The 18,001-nt window shown below is 41.5% G+C and overlaps 1 protein-coding gene across 1 annotated transcript in view; it reads right to left on the reverse strand.

Annotated features, from left to right (window-relative positions):
* Positions 1–364: 364 nt before the first annotated feature.
* BMP3 (bone morphogenetic protein 3) overlaps positions 365–18,001 on the reverse strand; it is a 28,870-nt gene continuing 11,233 nt past the window's right edge. Inside the window, exons 2-3 of the mRNA XM_006068182.4 lie at positions 8,954–9,867; positions 365–936 (exon numbers count right to left, since the gene is read on the reverse strand). Coding sequence (XP_006068244.1) covers positions 745–936; positions 8,954–9,867 — 1,106 coding nt within the window. The 3' untranslated portion in view covers positions 365–744. The remainder of the gene's footprint in view (positions 937–8,953; positions 9,868–18,001) is intronic.

An 18,001-nucleotide genomic window follows, 5' to 3' on the forward strand; every position in this document is an offset into this window, starting at 1 on the left:
ATGGCTGAGGAAAGGGGTAACTCTTGTATACCCTCTTGGATCACTCTATCCATTTTGGTAAACTTCTCACAAATGAATGATGCTTGTCAGAACATGAAATGAAAAAAACAAGAATCCCATGCAGACTGAATTATAAAATCACGTTAAGCCAATCTTCCAAAAGAGGGCACACGTCCCTAGGAGTGTGTTCACATCCATACACACTGACACTCAGCACACATCCCCCACTCAGCTAGTCACACAAGGATCTGTAAAGAAAAACACAGGTAAACAATAGTCTCCACAAATCTAAGATAAACATCAAAGCTGACTGAATTATTTAGTACTTGCTAAGTTGCCCAGGAATCTAAGGCAAGAAGCCTGCTTTAAAATAGGAAATTATTTTATTTCTGTGAGCAGAGATCAATGATAAGCTATTGTTTGTTTCCAATCTATTTTCAAAGCCCATTACAAAAATAAATCAGTGTGTTCTCCAACAGTTCTAAAAACAGTTTGAGTGATTGTTTTTCTTGTGTAATTTTTTTTTAAAGAAAAAAATTTCCATATTTACTTTAATCTTGCTTTGAGTTACATTCAGAAACAAATACAGTCCAGTTCTCCTTGGTGGAAATCATCAGTCTATTTGCTCATTCGCCTTTGACTACTGAAAAATCTTTTGAAATGAAATGCATTGGCCGTGCAAAAAAAAGTCCATAAAAATAAACTAATGATTGAGTTAAGCATCCAGATGAGTTCTTCACCAGGTTATCTGCAAGCACAAGACTCTACTGTCATGTTTGGATATACTTTAAGTACCACATTCTTGTTTTCATCAAAGAATAAGATGCTGAGTGAGGACATCTTTTCTGGCACACAGCAAGGCTCGGGGATTCCAGGGACGACCCCCACGGCTCTCACTATACTCTGGATGGTAGCATGATTTGATGGCTTCAAAGACTAGGAACGAAAAGGGAGAACACAGGTTAGGTAGAATGGCTTTTCCCCTCTCCAGCCCCCACTAAAAAATATATATGATGGATTTGGTTCAACAAATTAATAAATCCCTGACATCATCACACATTCAGTCCAATCTCCAATATCACCATCAACAAAATGGTTGTTATCGACTAAGTGCCTACTCAGACTGATTGGTAAAGAATTTGCCTGAGATGCAGGAGACCTGAGCTCAATCTCTAGGTCGGGAAGATCCTCTGGAGAAGGGAATGGCACACCACTCCAGTATTCTTGCCTGGAGAATTCCATGGACAGAGGAGCCTGGTGGGCTACAGTTCATGGGGTTGCAAAGAGTCAGACACGACTGAATGACTAACACTTCCCTTTTTTTCAGGTGGTAGGGATGTTCTGTGTAGTATTTCTAATCCTTACCACATAACCACCATTTCTTCCATTTTATAGATAGAGAAATAGACTCAAAAAGCTTGAATGACACATATAAAGTCATACAGACATGGAGAGTGAGAACTCAAATCTGGTTTTCTAAGCAGGAATCATTTAATTAAAAATGATTTAGTCCTCAAACAGGGAATTAGTACATCCTAAGGTGTTTTCACCCACTCCAGTGTTCTCGCCTGGAGAATCCCAGGGACGGGAAGCCTGGTGGGCTGCCATCTGTGGGGTCGCGACTGAAGCAACTTAGCAGCAGCAGCAGCAACAGCAGGGTGTTTTCAGGGCTTCCTTGGTAGCTTAGATGGTAAAGCGTCTGCCTACAATGCAGGAGACCTGAGTTTGATCCCTGGGTCGGGAAGATCCCCTGGAGAAGGAAATGGCAACCAACTCCAGTACTCTTGCCTGGAAAATCCCATGGGCCAAGGAGCCTGGTAGGCTACTGTCCATGGGGTCGCAAAGAGTCAGATACGACTGAGCGACTTCAGGTCAGGTCATGGTGTTTTAAGACCAGTCTATCCTAAAGAAAATCGGTCCTAAATATTCATTGGAAGGACTGATGCTGAAGCTCCAATATTTTGGCCACCTGATGAGAAGAACTGACTCCTGGAAGAGACTCTGATGCTGGGAAAGATTGAAGGCAGGAAAAAAAGGGGACAACAGAGAATGAGATAGTTGGATGGCATCACCAACTCGACGGACATGAGTTTGAGCAGGCTCCAGGAGTTGGTAATGGACAGGGAAGCCTGGCATGCTGCAGTTCATGGGGTTGCAAAGAGTCGGACATGACTGGGTGACTGAATGAAGGGTGTTTTCGATAACGGGATTGCAAAAAAAAACAATTTGATCCTGAGCTAGTCACAAAGAACGCTTAACAAGCACCAACTTAACATAGATTTTTGCCACTGCTATAGTGATATTTATACTTTGTTTTGAAAATAACACAAATATGTCAAGTGCATGCTAAGTCACTTCAGTCTTGTCCAGCTCTTTGCAACCCTATGGACTATAGCTTGCCAGGCTCCTCTGTCCAAAGCATTCTTCATGCAAGATCTTCCTCACCCAGCGAATCAAACCCATCTCTCTTTATGTCTCCTGCACTGGCATGCAGGTTCTTTACCACTAGCACCACTTGGGAAGCCCCCAATGTAAAGAGGCATTGATTTATTTAATAGTTACCACCTGGATGAATGGACGGAGAAGGCAATGGCAACCCACTCCAGAACTCTTGCCTGGAAAATCCCATGGATGGAGGAGCCTGGTAGGCTGGACTGAACAACTTCACTTGATGAATGGATGCTGATTAAGAGGACCACACTGTTGGCCACTGGGGGTCACTGTTGCTCCATGGGTACAGACATTAATGCTGTAGCATTTTAGTTTTCTAAACCTGGGGCATATCCTCTAGGAATAATCCAGGGGGCCTGAGATTACTTTATGGCTGTCAGAGTTTGACCAAAGAAGCCTGAGTAAAATCTGTTCCCAAGCAATGCCAAGTGGGACCGTTACCATACATGGGAGATGTTTGGTTTTATTTAGAGAGCCCTATCCAGCTCAGCTCAGCATTGAAGAACGGTCACTTTTCCAAGCCCAGAATGTTTAGAAATTGCCAGTGTGGTAAGACCTTCTTCCTGAGCAATGCCACACTTTTCAACATCAGTTCTCCCCGATGTCTCTTTTAAGCAGATGAAATCCATTAGAAAGAATTTAGAAACAGGTCTTTGGTAACTTGCCAGAGATCACATGTCAATTCAGGAATGGGATTTAAGCCAAAATGCTGGCTTTTTAATGTCAAGATTTTGAGCCACGTTTCAGAGGCACCTCAGCTCCCAGTGAACTGGTATTCTAACTTTATACACGTAAAACTCCCAGGATGGGAAACTGAAACATATGGAAAGGTTAAGAGTACACATAAGCCAAAGGAGAAGCAAATAAGTAGAAAGTTGGCACATTGTTAAAAAATAATAGGATTTTGGTGGGGGGTGGGCAGGAAAAGGGCAAATCTGATTTGTCTCATCTCATCTTTCAATTTCAGTGAAAAAAATTATCCATGCATTAGACTTCAACATGGTTGCTAACAGGCACAAATTACCTTAAAGTTAGTATTGATGATGGCCAGCTCCTTTATCTACTCTTTTTTCCTGGAAGAGTAGTTAACCTACAATTAATTAACTTTGCAAAGAAGGGTATTTTCTTCCCTTAAGGATAAGAAGTCTCTCTTGTTCTATTCTGCATCTCCTGTGTCCTGTGGCATCAACACTATTCATGGAATTGACAAACTACGATTGTACCAATAGCCACTGTACCAATGGCCACCGTTTGCTCTTTCATTAGGATCAGGCGATTTCTTAAGAAAACTTTTGCAGCCATCCACTTATCTCTATTGATTTATTTTTAAATTCAGTCATCCAAACAGCATATGGTAACACCCCAAAGGATTTTTTTAAAGCCATAGATTTTCTGACAATATTTTGTTACTGTTAATGTTTTACTGACTCCTATACAATTTAATTTTCATATATTTAAGTAGACAAGGACTTGATCCATAAATCCAGCTGTGCATTGCTTGTCCTCGGTGCTTGGAGCAGAGAACGTTCTCTAGGCACTGAATACATACTTGCCAAATGGATGAAATACTTATAAATAATAACATACCCTCCATTGCACCTATTTCTGTGGAAATAATTCCCATCAACAAAAATAAAAGGTTCTGAGCTAATGACCCAGCACAGATATGGAAAATATTCATGGGTGTTCCCTAGGAAAATTCCTGTCCTTTTTAAAAGCTCTAACTCACAAATGAGCAGTTTCTGGTGGGCTCGCTGGAATCCAGCAAGCCCTTGATTGTCAGTGGCATGTTTTATCAGGAACCTCTCTGTTTTCTAGGGAGTTGTCCCCTTTCTTTCTCACTGTGAAATCCAGCTGCCATGACCAGGAATAATTAAGCCACACACAAAAGATCCATGTGACCATTTGCTGGTGTGGAACATTTGCCAGTCTATCATTTTCACTTGTTTTTGCGTTCCAATTACGTTTCTCAGGTCTCTCTTCACAGCAGCTTAAGAATCCCAGTGATGACAAATGCAGACCTGTGTTTTTTTTCCCGGTGCACACTCAGTTGTTCAGTCGTGTCCGACTCTTTGCAACCCCATGGACTGTAGTCCAGCAGGCTCCTCTGTCCATGTGATTTTCCAGGCAAAAATACTGGAGTGGGTTGCCATTTCCTCTTCCAGGGGATCCTCCTGACCTGAGGGATTGAACCTATGTCTCCTCTGTCTTTTGCATTAGCAGGCAGATTCTTTACCACTGAGCCACCTGGGAAGCCCTTTTCCTCCCCAGTCTCACTTTTTAATGTGGGTGAAACAGGACATCAGTATCTATTTAGGTTTTTTTTTTTTTTTTTTTTTTTTTTTTTTTGCTTAGGTAACTCAATACACCAAGATTTAGGATTTTTAGAGCTCATCTTCATGATCAGAGATTGAAATTGGAAACCTCCGGACATTAATTGAGACTGCATCATTTTGAACTCATTCCATGTGAATTTCTTGTTTAGAGACGATGCTTGGTTCAAAGTGTTTAGCTTCTTTGGTCCATAATTCTTTGTCTTTGCTGTTCCCAACCTTTGCACCACTCCATGCAAAAATACCTTCACTCCTCCAATCCTTGATTGGTTCCCTTGGACCTCTTGTCAGCAACAATGGCTCAATCACTTTCATTTGAAATCTCTGTTTTCCATCTCTGCTTTGGTGGTGAGGGGAGGCCAAGGCCTAAGACTTGGCTACAGCTATATGGGTATTTTTCATCTCATGGCAGAATGCCAGGGGTCTCTCCCTGGGGGAACAGATTGGCTGTAAGGGCTAGAAATCAGAAAAATCCAAGCTGCCGTGTCTGTGAATGAAATCTGCCGTGCTCAGGCCCTCACCTGCCAAGCTGCGGGTGATGTCCTCGAGTTGAATTCGATTACAAGTGCATTAGCAGGGGAGAGAATGTCATCAGCTCTGAGCCTTCATTCCTGACTCAGGCCATGGGGCTTTGCTCCATGCTCTCCCAGTCCAACCCACATGGGTGTGATAGCCCAGAAACTATCTAATTGGAATCAGGGAAAGGGCAAAGCCTGGAATTTGGGAAAGGCAGAGCACAGCTGTTCTGAATTACAGACAGGTTGTCGACTTTTGCAGATGAAGAGCCCGGCTCTAGAGAGCAGGCTGTCACTGGGGAGGCCAGAAGGAAGGAGGGCCAGCCGAGGAGTCTGGCCTGGGAGAACTTTTCTCTGGGGCAGAATGTATATGTCCAGTCTGAAAGGTCTTTGGCACCTCACTTATTCCACATGCATTTGCACTGATCTGGTCAGAGGCCTTATTTTCCTCTGTGGTTCAAAAACTATATTTTTGTTTAAATAGTTGACTCTGGTTACCATGCTGGACACTGGGCTGATAACAGGGACAGTGATTAATTACCCCTGATGTCACAGCTTCATACCGCTTCAAGCTTCTCATCGTTTTGGTGACTGTACCACTTGAAAGACACAAGGCCTGGAAGGCTTACAGGGAATCAGTAGAAAGCTTCAAAAGTTAAGCAGGTCCACACAAGGTGATGAAAGACTGAGATGTCCATGTCACAGCCAGACTTCCACTCGAAACTTGGCAAAAGGAATTCTCCAACTTGGAGAGAAGACTCCACCCTTATCCCTATTACATGACATCTCCCTGTAGTTTGGATGCCATTCCAAGGTTTGACAAATACTATCATGGGCTTCCCTGGTGGCTCAGATGGTAAAGAATCTGCCTGCAATGTGGGAGACCTGGGTTCGATCCCTGGGTTGGGAAGATCCCCTGGAGGAGGGCACGGCAACTCCAGTATTCTTGCCTGGAGAATGCCACAGACAGAGCAGCCTGGTGGGCTACAGTCCATGGGGTCACATAAAGAGTCAGACACAAGCACAGCATGTGTTCAGTTGCTATAATGGATACTCTCTTGATTCTACCCACCAAAGAGCTTATGAACTATTGGGCTGAAGGGAGAATCCTATTTAAAGCCTTGTGACATTTAAAAAGGGATAAGAAACATTTACAAAACTTATCCTTGTCTTACACCTATTGTTCTTTTTTAATATTTTATTTCATGTTATTTATTTGATCATGCTGCACAGCACGTGGGGTCTTAGTTCCCCAAGGAGGAACTGAACCCATGCCCTCTGCACTGGAAGCAGAGTCTTAACCACTGGATCACCAGGGAAGTCCCACAGTTTTTATTCTTTTGATCCCTACTCCTGTGTTTTTTTTTTCCAGTTCCCTACATTGGATTTTCTATTCTCTTCAGTCTCAGCCACGGCCATTAATAATGGCAAAAAATTCATTGAGAGCCTACTCAGCACAAGGTGCTCGATGATCTCATTTCCCCATTGTTTTTATAATGCAGATACTGTGATATTTTTATTTACCCTAGTACCTGTTTCAAAGATGAGAAAACTAACAAATAGAAAGTTAGAGGAACTTCCCCACCTCAAAACCACAGCGGGTAAGAAGTGGAGCCAAGTTTTAAGCCAAAAGGATTCAACGACTCAAAGGATGGTTTGCAGACCAACAGCATCAGTAACATCTAGAGGCTTGTTAGATACACCGAATCTTGGGCTTTACCCCTGAAACCACTGGATCAGAACCGAACATACAGATTAAGAAGATCCCCAGGCAATTTGCAGGTACCTTAAGGTTAAGAAACCCGGCTATGATCAAGGATGTACCCTTTAATCATCCTGTTACACTAATATACTTCTTTCCTTAAATTTATCTCTTCTATTCTTATCCCTCATGCGTTTTTAAATTGTTATTCTTTAGATCACTGAGGACTATGATGAAGATCTATGGAAACAACAGCAAGGTTTTTGAACAGGAAAAACAAGCAGAGCCATTACAGATGGGAGAGGCAAATTGGGGCAATTATGGAGACCAACCCAGGTCAGCTAACTGACTGAATATGTCCACGTGACCATAGCTTTCTGGGTCCTAAAATCTGGAGTCAAAAGGAAAGAGGAAAACTTCCTCAGGCAACTTAGGAAAAAAAAATCACAGTTTAGGAGAGAGAGAGGAATTATTTGGAAAACTCAGAGACCCACTTAAAATCAGTCATCCCAGGTTTAGAGATATTTTGAATCCATTTCTGCCTCTCAGTGCCACAAAGCAAGCCCCACTGTAGAGTAAAGATTCATTACTGCCTGTTATACTTGGCATCTTTGTTGGTGTGTTTTAAATGCTGTCCCAGTTTGATCAAGTTTCTATTGATCAATAAAATGTCCTTTATAATCTTTAGATAAGATAAGGCTATTTATATCATTATAAATGTCTACAATCCCTACTTTGTATTTGCTTTGACAAAACCTGGAATCCACAAGGTCTAGAAAATGTAGCAAGCTTGTTCTTCCGAGACATCCTAACAGGAAAATGGGATTTCAATCAAGTTCTTGGCCCTGAGGCTGATCTGGCCTTGCTTAGTTGACCTTCTGTCTTACATGTGTGTTACATTTAGCATTCCAGTGATCACAGGCCTGTAACATGAACATGCTCCTTTAAAGACCTATAAGCACAAGTTGGTCACTTTTTGAGACAAAGGGTTTTTCTCAATTAACATACAATAGCAGAAGTTGATCCATGTCAAGTTTTGCAAAAAACTAAAACAAAACAAAACAAGCCACTCCTATTTATTCTCTGAATTCTATTGCCAGGATCACTTTTCACTGTACATCAGACTCAAATTGTTATGGGCTAAGAATGGAAGTGCAGCAATAAGCTTAACGAAGGTCAGGGGGGCACCAATATGTTTTATTAATTCTAAATTCAGAGTACAGTCACTTGGACTTGCTGTGCGAGACAGAAGTGGGGTTGGGGAGGCTTCTGAGAATACATTTGTCAGGATACTGAGTACTGATAAGCTAAAGGTTCAGTCCCTATTGATTTTAGAAGAGACATGGATTAGCTCTTAGCAGTTAAAATGAGTCTTAGAAGTCGCCAGAGTTATTGTGCCCTATTCTGACTCCAATTTTGATATTTATCAGGGAAGCAAATGAAATAAGCATCTGGTGGATTTCATGAGGCAAGTTTTCCTAGCCCAACCCTGATCCTAACACCCATGACGACAATTCATCTCACAAGAGACTATCAAAAATGTTCTGTATCAGGGCACCAATCCAATTAGTCCTTCCTTTTGCTCTCATGACACTCACTCATTCCCTAAATACCCCCTCAAAGGTCAGCCTCCTACCACTGGGGGCTTCCTTGTTGTGGACAGGCATAAATTCACATGTGATCATGTAGCTGAATATGCACTGTGTTTGGAAGCAGTGCAAAAAACATGTTTTATGCATACATTGTTTTCTCATATCCTTCTTCATACCAATATTGACTTCATATTACTTTAACAACCAGTAAAGAAAAACCAAACATAACCATGTTACCTATTACACTTTAGAATGCAATGAATAAAGGTCCAGAGGGATTTTGTAAATGAAAACACACATTCAATTTGGGTCTTTCCACACTATGGAAATGGGAAGGACAGGACAAAAAACAATGGCTACCTTTGGCATGGGGAACTGGCACGCTCCGGAGCAGTAATAGGCATCGAAGGACTTGGGGGAAATAATCCATTCGCTCCAGCCAATATCTGCGAAGTCCACTTTAAGGTACCGTCTGGCACAATTCCGGGGTTCAATCCATTGCTTTCTTCTAGCCTTCTTCAGGGTCTGTTCATCAAACTGGAGCGTCTGGCTCTTCTGCTGAGGTCCCTTCCTCTGTTTCTTTTTGTTCTTACTCTTGTCAGGGGGCTGAGTCTGAAGAGTCTTGTAAGGCTTCCTCTCCTCCCATACTCCATCCTCCTTGTACTGATATTCTGCCCCAGGAAGCTCATTGTTCTGCAGAGGCAGAAGGACCCCCGTAGAGCGCTTCCTCCTCCTCCATTCAATAGAAGGGGCAGCCCTACTGTGGCTGTCCAGTTTGGGCACAGCTCCAGTGGGGAAATTCCGGTGTCCTTGTAAGCTCGACACCACACTCTCCGGCTCAGAAATGGCAGCATCATTGGCATACACCAAGATATAAGGCTCAGGACTGGGTGTCATCGTCTTTGGCAGCTGGTGTCCTTTGGTAGTGATGTTAAATCCTATGAGAAACTCCTCATTTTCCTTGGCTTTCCTCAAAAGTTGGGTGATGTCTTTTGACAGCCAGGACACAAAGTCTCGATGAGGTTTCCCTCCATCTACCGAAAGATGACCCAGGAGTTGACTTTGGTTTCCACTGGATTTGAGGATCCACGCAGAGAGGTCAATCTGAATGTGTTTCCTCTGGGCATGATGTGAGCATTCCTGGGACACAGGACAACTCAGGCTTATATTTATCAGCTCTCTGATATAGAAATATAGTGTGGCAGATAAAATGTTTTCTGACTTAGTTAGAGAAGTCAGGTTAAAAATATGCAGTTCCTTGTTTTCAAGCATTCCTAGGAAGGAAAAAAAAAGGAAGTAAACAGGAGTAAAGGACTCTCTACTTCACATCATATACAAAGATTAACTCAAAATGAATGAATGACCTAAATATAAGCACTAAAATCATAAAACTCTTAGAAGAAAACATAGTAAAATCTTCATGGCTTTGGATTTGATAGCTGGTTTTTACATATGACACTCAAAGTGCAAGTAAAAAAATAAGAGAAATAAAAATAGATAAATTGATAAAATAGATAAACTGGATAAAATTCATCAAAATCTCAAATTATGTGCATCAAAAGATGTTATCAAGAAAGTTTGTACAACCTGCAGAATGGAGAAAATATTTTCAAATCTTATATAATACATAATAAAACCTAGGATCCAGGATGGGCTTTCCTGATAGGTCAGCTGGTAAAGAATCTGCTTGCAATGCGGGAAACCCCAGTTCGATTCCTGAGTTGGGAAGATCCCCTGGAGAAGGGATAGGCTACGCACTCCAGTATTCTTGGGCTTCCCTGGTGGCTCAGATGGTAAAGAATCTGCTTGTAATGCAGGAGACCTGGGTTGGGAAGATCCCCAGGAGGAGGGCATGCAACCCACTCCTGTATTCTTGCCTGGAGAATCCTTATGGACAGAGAAGCCTGGCAGGCTACAGTCCATGGGGCCGCAAAGTTGGACGTGACTGAGCGACTAAGCACAGCATAGCACAGGATCCAGAATATAAAAATAACTCTTACACCTCAACAACAAATAAACAAACCAATAAAAAAAATAGCCAAAGGATTCAAACAGACATTTCTCCAAAGACATACAAATAGCCAACAAGCACAGGAAAAAATGCTCAGTATCATTAGTCATCAGAAAAATGTAAATCAAAAGCTCCATGAGGTACCATTTGACACACATTTGACACTTATAATAATAAACAACAAAATAGTAAGTGTTCAGATGTGGAGAAATTGGAACACTTTTACATTGCTGGTTTGAATGTAAAACGGTTCAGCTCTTGTGGGAAACAGTTTGACAATTCCTCAAAAAGTTAAACAGAGAAATGGCACATGATCCCACAATGTTCCAGGTATAAACCCCAAAGAATTTAAAACAGGTATTCAAATAAGTACATGTAAATACATGTTTATAACAGCACTACTCTCCACAATAGCCAAAAGGCAGAAAAAAATCAATGTCCATCAATGGATTAATGGATAAATAAATGTGATATTATCTGCAAGGAGAGCCAACCAGTCCATCCTAAAGGAAATCAGTCCTGAATATTCATTGGAAGGACTGATGTTGAAGCTGAAACTCCAATACCTTGGCCACCTGATGTGAAGAGCTGACTCATTTGAAAAGACCCTGATACTGGGAAAGATTGAAGGCAGGAGGAGAAGGGGATGACAGAGGATGAGATGGTTGGATGGCATCACTGACTCAATGGGCATGAATTTGAGTAAACTCTGGGAGTTGGTGATGGACAGGCAGGCCTGGTGTGTGCTGCAGTCCATGGGGTCACAAAGAGTTGGACACGACTGAAAACCTGAACTGAATTGTGATATAGTCATACAATGGAATATTATTCAGCCATAAAGAGGAAAAAGGGGTTGATACATCATACAGTGTGGATGAACCTTGAAAATATTAACCTTGTGCTAAATGAAAGAAGTCAGCCATAAAGGTCTCGTGTTGTATGATTCCATTTATGTGAAATATCCCTTAAAGGTAAATCCACTGAGACAGAATGCAGACTGGTGTTTGCCAGGGGCTGAGGGGAGGGAGTAATGTGGAGAAAGTGCTTGATGGGTAGGGGGTTTTCCTTTGGGATAATAGAAATATTTTAGAACTAAATAAACTTGGTGATTGCCTAACATTGTGAAACTACCAAATGTTCCTGAGCTGTTTACTTAAAAATATCTCTGTTTAAATTATGTAATTTCCACTTCAGCTAAACAAAAGATAACAGGAGTAATTTTACAAACTGGATAAAGATGAAAGCAAGGATCAGCCATATTTACTAATATTCTCTTTCCTTTACTGAAATGAAAATCATAAAGTTAGTGGTATGAGAGCTGAAAGCTCTGACCTTTCTTAATGAGACTACCAAAAACTATTCCTATAAATTTGGTACAGTGTCATAATAGTGTCTTATCAGAAGCAGCGTCTAGCCTCCTGGTTACAAGCATTGGTGGAAGTAAATTCACGTTGATTCAAGTTCTGGCTCAGCCACTTATTAACTATGTAACTGGAAAAGTTAGTGTTCTCATTCATTAAATGGAATAATAGTCCTGTCATCAGAATTAAGGGCTTCCCAGGTGGCAAGAGTGGTAAAGAACCTGCTTGCCAAAGCAGGAGATATAAGAGACGTAGGTTCAATCCCTGGGTTGGGAAGATACCCTGGAAGAGGGCATGGCAACCAACTCCAATATCCTTGCCTGGAGAATTCCTTGGACAGAAAAGTCTGGTGAGCTACAGTCCATAGGGTTGCAAAAGAGTCACATGTGACTGAATCAACTTAGCACACACTCAATCAGAATTAAGTGCTGCTGCTGCTGCTGCTAAGTCACTTCAGTCATGTCCGACTCTGTGCAACCCCATAGATGGCAGCCCACCAGGCTCCCCCATCCCTGGAATTCTCCAGGCAAGAACACTGGAGTGGGTTGCCATTTCCTTCTCCAATGCATGAAAGTGAAAAAATAAAGTGAAGTCGCTCAGTCGTGTCCGACTCCTAGCGACCCCATGGACTGCAGCCCACCAGGCCCCTCTGTCCATGGGATTTTCCAGGCAAGAGTACTGGAGTAGGGTGTCATTGCCTTCTCCGCAGAATTAAGTGAGATGTGTGTAAATCAAATCACAAAGGGTCCAGTAAGTGTTTCTTAAGTATAAATTATTATTATTATAAGTGCTGATATTAAGCATAAATTGGGGATTATACTTTCTATCTGCCTTACAAAATTAAGGGTGCAGGATGAAGGTGGGTAAGCAAGACCATATAGTTCTATCTTCAGATAGTGTATCTGAAAAAACTGAGTCATGCATTTGAAGTGTCATGAAGATAATGCTGTTTGTGGAGCTTGTCTAAAGTTTATGGGATTAGGGGCTTCCCTGGTTGTCCAGTGGTTAAGAATCTACCTTGTGACGCAGGGGAGATGGGTTCGATCCCTTGTCAGGGAACTAAGAATGCCACATGCCATGGAGCAACTAAGTCTGCACTCTGTTAACTACTGAGCAGCCTGTGCTCTGGAGCCCTAGTGCTGCAAGGAAAGATCCTACATGATACAATGAAGATCCTTCGAGCTCAACTAAGACCTGATGCAGCCAAATACATAAATAAATTTTAATACAACAAAAAATAAAGCTTATGATATCACATGAATTTAAGAGGGCAATTGCTTCTCTAGAGCTTGATGAAATTATTGAAACTAGGCTACTGTATTTCCAATTTTTCAAATGCAGAAACGAGGAGTAACAGAAGGGGTGACTGATTAGCAGGGGCAGAAGCTGGTTCCTGCTCTTGAGATCATCTCATGAGCTAATAGTAAGGCTGAGGTTACACTCAAGAATCCCCAGTCCTGGGATGGGCACCAGAACTTGAACCCTCTTCCACACACTTGTTTCATACATAGATTTGTTCTGGAAACATACAAGCAATTTTGAAATTATGTTATTGATCAGAAACATATTTCAGTAAAAACAAAACATTTTAGCAAGATGGGAAACTTAAAATGAGTTCACTGAGTCCCCAAGTACAGGGGAAGTTCATCTGGGACACATATTTCACTCCTTTCTAACACTGTGTGAAGGAAAAGGGGGAAACTGCCATTTGTGAAGGTTTGTATAGTCCATGAAAAAGTTGCAAGTGAAGTTGTTCAGTTGTGTCCGACTCTCTGGGACCCCATGGACTGTAGCCTATAAGACTCCTCCATCCATGGGATCTTCCAGGCAAGAATACTGGAGTGGGTTGCCATTTCCTTCTTCAGTGAGATCAGGATAATATTTTATAGACTTTTATTAGAAAGCCACGGCATCAGGCTTGTTCCGATTCTAGCTCTGATTCATACCAGTTACCAGAGCATATACTTTTACCCAAATGGAAGTTAAAATGGAAGGAAAAGTATGTGGCAATGGGATAGTTGCCAAAGGAACACTCTGGAGTGCGGAAATGAACTCCAAGGGATGTGGGTGGTGGTGTCTTACTGAGGAAACCAGTCCTGCTTCTTTCCCCTACATTTGGCTTCAAACTATTTCCTTCTTACAAACACTTTGCCTCCTGCTGTTAACCAGTCCCCACCTTGGGTCTAACCTTTGATAAAATCTCATGAGTGTCTCATAATCTACCATATACCTCTTCTGATGGCTTTAATTTTAATTGATTGCTTTCCTTTGAAGTCAAAGCCCTATGGCCCAGGCTCAGCTCTACCACAGTGGTAGGTAAAGAATCCGCCTGCCAAGGAAGGAGACAAGGGTTTGATCCCCGGATCAGGAAAATCTCTTGGAGAAGGAAACGGCAACCCACTTCAGTATTTTTGCCTGAAAAATCCCATGGACAGAGAAGCCTGGTGGGTTACAGTTCACGGCGTCATAAGAGTCAGACACGACTTAGTGATTAATCCACCACCAGTAGCTGTTCTCAGGCAAATTATCTAAACTCTTCAAGCCTTAGTTTACTTACCCGTAAAATGAGCCCAATAGTATCAGCAGAGATGCTCTGAGAATTAATTGAAAGAATGCAGGTAATGTACACAGCACACAGGACAAAATTCAATGAATGTTAGCTAACTAGAACAGCAATGTCCAAGTAGGCACTTAAGTTTGAATTCAGATGTGCTGTAAGTATAAAACACACAGTTTCAAAGCCTCAGCACAAAAATGAGTATAAAATATCAAGTGAATATTTTATATTGATTATGTGTTGAAATCATACCATTTGAAAACACTGGGCTAAATATTATGATTATTATGATTTATACCAAGAAATGTATATTTGGTCTTTCTCTCTCTTTCAGGGCCAGAATTTCTAAAACCTTTGGAAATGTCTAAGTGATGAGAGCCATAAAGTGTCCTTTCTATGCTAATGGGGTGGTTTTGGAGGCCAAATAATCTTGGCTTCCCAGGTAACTCAGTGGTAAAGAATCTGCCTGTCAATGCAGGTGACAAGGATTCCTGGACTGGGAAGATCCCCTGGAGAAGGAAATGGCAACCCACTTTGTATTCTTGCCTGGGAAATCCCATGAACAGAGGCCTGGTGGGCTGCAGTCCATGGGGTCTCAAAGAGTCGGATACAACTGAGCAACTGAGCGCCCACAAAGAATGGGAGCTGGTTGCCTGGGAACTTAACCCTGTGATTAGGGGTTTGGCATTTTTCAGATTCACCCTTAAGCCCAGATGTCTGGGTGGGCAGAGGAGCTGGAAATTAGTTACCAATGGCCAATGATTTAATCAGCCATGAGTATATAATGAGGCCTCCATACAAAAAAAAAAAAAAAAAAAAAAACCTAAAACACAAGGTTTGAAGAGCTTGGAGGTTGGTGAATATGTGGAGACTGGGGAAAGTGATGCTCCTGGTGACGGCAAGGAATCCCCAAGCCCTTCCCCTACCTTGCCCTGTGCATCTTTTACCTGGCTGTTCCTGAGTTGTATCCTAAAGTAGAAATGTAGTGAGTAACTGCATTTCCTGAGTTATGTGAACCACTCCAGCAAATTAATCAAACCCAAGGAAGAGGTTGTGGGAACCTCCAATCTGTAGTCATAAGCACAGGTAGGTCATAAGCACAGAAAGGTCGTAAGCACAGGAAACCATGTGGGTTTGGGACTGGCGTCTGAAGTGGAGGACAGTCTTGTAGGACTGAGCCCTTTATCTATGGAATGTGGATGCTCGCTTTAGGTAGACAGTGTCAGAATTCGGTTGAATTCTCAAACACCCTGTTGGTGTTTGAGTATTGCTTGCTGGTGTGGGTGCAGAACATTCAAAATATAATATATTATCAAAAGTAATCTCACCCTTTGCTTTTCATATTTTTAATGAGGCTACTAAAAATTTTAAATTGCATACATGGCTCACATTCGTGGTTCAAAGTAACTTTCTCCTGGACAGTGGGATGACCACCATTTTTGTGGTCACGTGGTTCAAAAGGAAAGAAAAAAGGCTTTTTTTTTTTTTTTCCAAATGCAGGGAAGAATTAGGAATTTGCTAAACATGAACATGCAAACCAAAATGTAAGTTGGGCAAGAGATTATTTTCTTGGAAAGCAACACACATTCCTTTATTAAGGACATATTTCTATGCTTAGTCACTCAGTCTTATCCCATTCTTTGCAACCCCATGGACTGCAGCCTGGCAGGCTCCTCTGTCTATGGGAATTTCCAGGCAAGAACACTGGAGTGGGTTGCCATTTTCTTCTCCGGGGATCTCCCTGACCCAGAGATCAAACCATCTCTCCTGCATTGGCAGGCAGATTCTTTACCACTAAGGCACGCTGCTGCTGCTGAATTGCTTCAGTTGTGTCCGACTCAGCCCACTAGGCTCTGCCATCCCTGGGATTCTCCAGGCAAGAACACTGGAGTGGGTTGCCATTTCCTTCTCCAATGCATGAAAGTGAAAAGTGAAAGTGAAGTTGCTCAGTCGTGTCCAACTCTTCACGACCCCATGGACTGCAGCCTACCAGGCTCCTCCGTCCATGGGATTTTCCAGGCAAGAGTACTGGAGTGGGGTGCCATTGCTTTCTCTGGCTAAGGCACGGGGAAGCCCAAATCAACTGTACTTCGGGGAAAAATAAAAAAAGAATGAGGGTAAAAGGGATTGTTGGGGAAGCGATAAGAGGAGCACACTGTAGTCGTCAGTGATGCTGGATATCTGGAAGCTTTTGCATAAGCAATATTTCCAATGTTTTAAATGGAGATTTATAAAAAAAATCCCAAATTAACCTAGTTATTCGAAGTCCTTACAGATGTCTCAGCTGCTTAAATTGAGAAAAGGAATAGACAGGGACTTCCCTGGTGGTCCAATGGTTAAGAATTTGCCTTCCTTTAAAAAAAAATAAAGACTCTGCCTTTCAATGCAGGGGACGTGGGTTCCATCCCTGGTAGGGGCGCTACCACATGCTGCAGGGCAACTAAAGCTTCACACTGCTAGAGACCTCCTGTGCAAGTACAGAAAGTCCGTGTGCCATAACGAACACTCAGAACAGCCAGAAAAACATTTAAAAATAATTAAGAAAATTTTTTTTAAATAATGAAAATTTTTTTTAAAAGAAAAGGAATGGCCAATTGACATTTAGCTCCTAACTTACAGCATTATATGACCCCTGGCACGCAAAGCCTTTGCCATTCCCACCCAGGTGAAGGAATACATTACCTCTGCCTGTCCTAGACTTCCCTCCTCCCCACCTTTTTTAAAACAATAAGTCTCTACCATTTCACAAACCATTCCTTGATTTCTTTAACCCATACTTTATTTTTGTCTTCCCTGAATTTAAAGCATTTCATTTCCATACAAGTCAATGCTCTGTTCCCCAAAACAAGTCAACAAATACTTTCCTGCAGGATGAAATATATGCTAATAATATCTGTTCCATTACTCTCATGCCTTTTTTGATTTTATATTAACTGTTCAAAAAAGTATCTTTTCCTATACTTAAAAGCAGGAGTTTTTCAATAGCCTTCTCTCTCTTCACTGTGCAAAGCACAGATTTGTCTGTGAAAAAGATATCTATGTTGGCATATCAGTGAATGGAAAATGCTTTCCTGTTCACTTTTTCCATTCTTCTGAAATATTCTGATATTAACCTATTTGGAATCAATGAATCTGAAAATGGAGGCATACTTTCTGATTACTAAGAGCAAAATATAATAATAATATTATTGAAAGCAATGGCAAGTGTTATCAGGTTACAGAACAATGGTTTATGTATTTTCAGGATGCACTTTATAGTCTTCAGGTATTAGAGAGCATTAACTGTATGCCACACAATTCAATCATATCTACAATTTCATGCTTATTCTGGGTGCTCTAACTTTAACTAGTTTATTAAAATAAAAGAAAGTAGCTAGGAAAGTAACCTAGATGTTGGTCTTAAAGTTATTTCTTACACATTGGAGTTAAAGAATACCTGCTCTGGAGGAAAGAAAAACAAAACAAAAAACCCCCAAAAA

The sequence above is a fragment of the Bubalus bubalis genome, chromosome 7, assembly GCF_019923935.1.
Source record: "Bubalus bubalis isolate 160015118507 breed Murrah chromosome 7, NDDB_SH_1, whole genome shotgun sequence".
Classification (NCBI taxonomy): domain Eukaryota; kingdom Metazoa; phylum Chordata; class Mammalia; order Artiodactyla; family Bovidae; genus Bubalus; species Bubalus bubalis.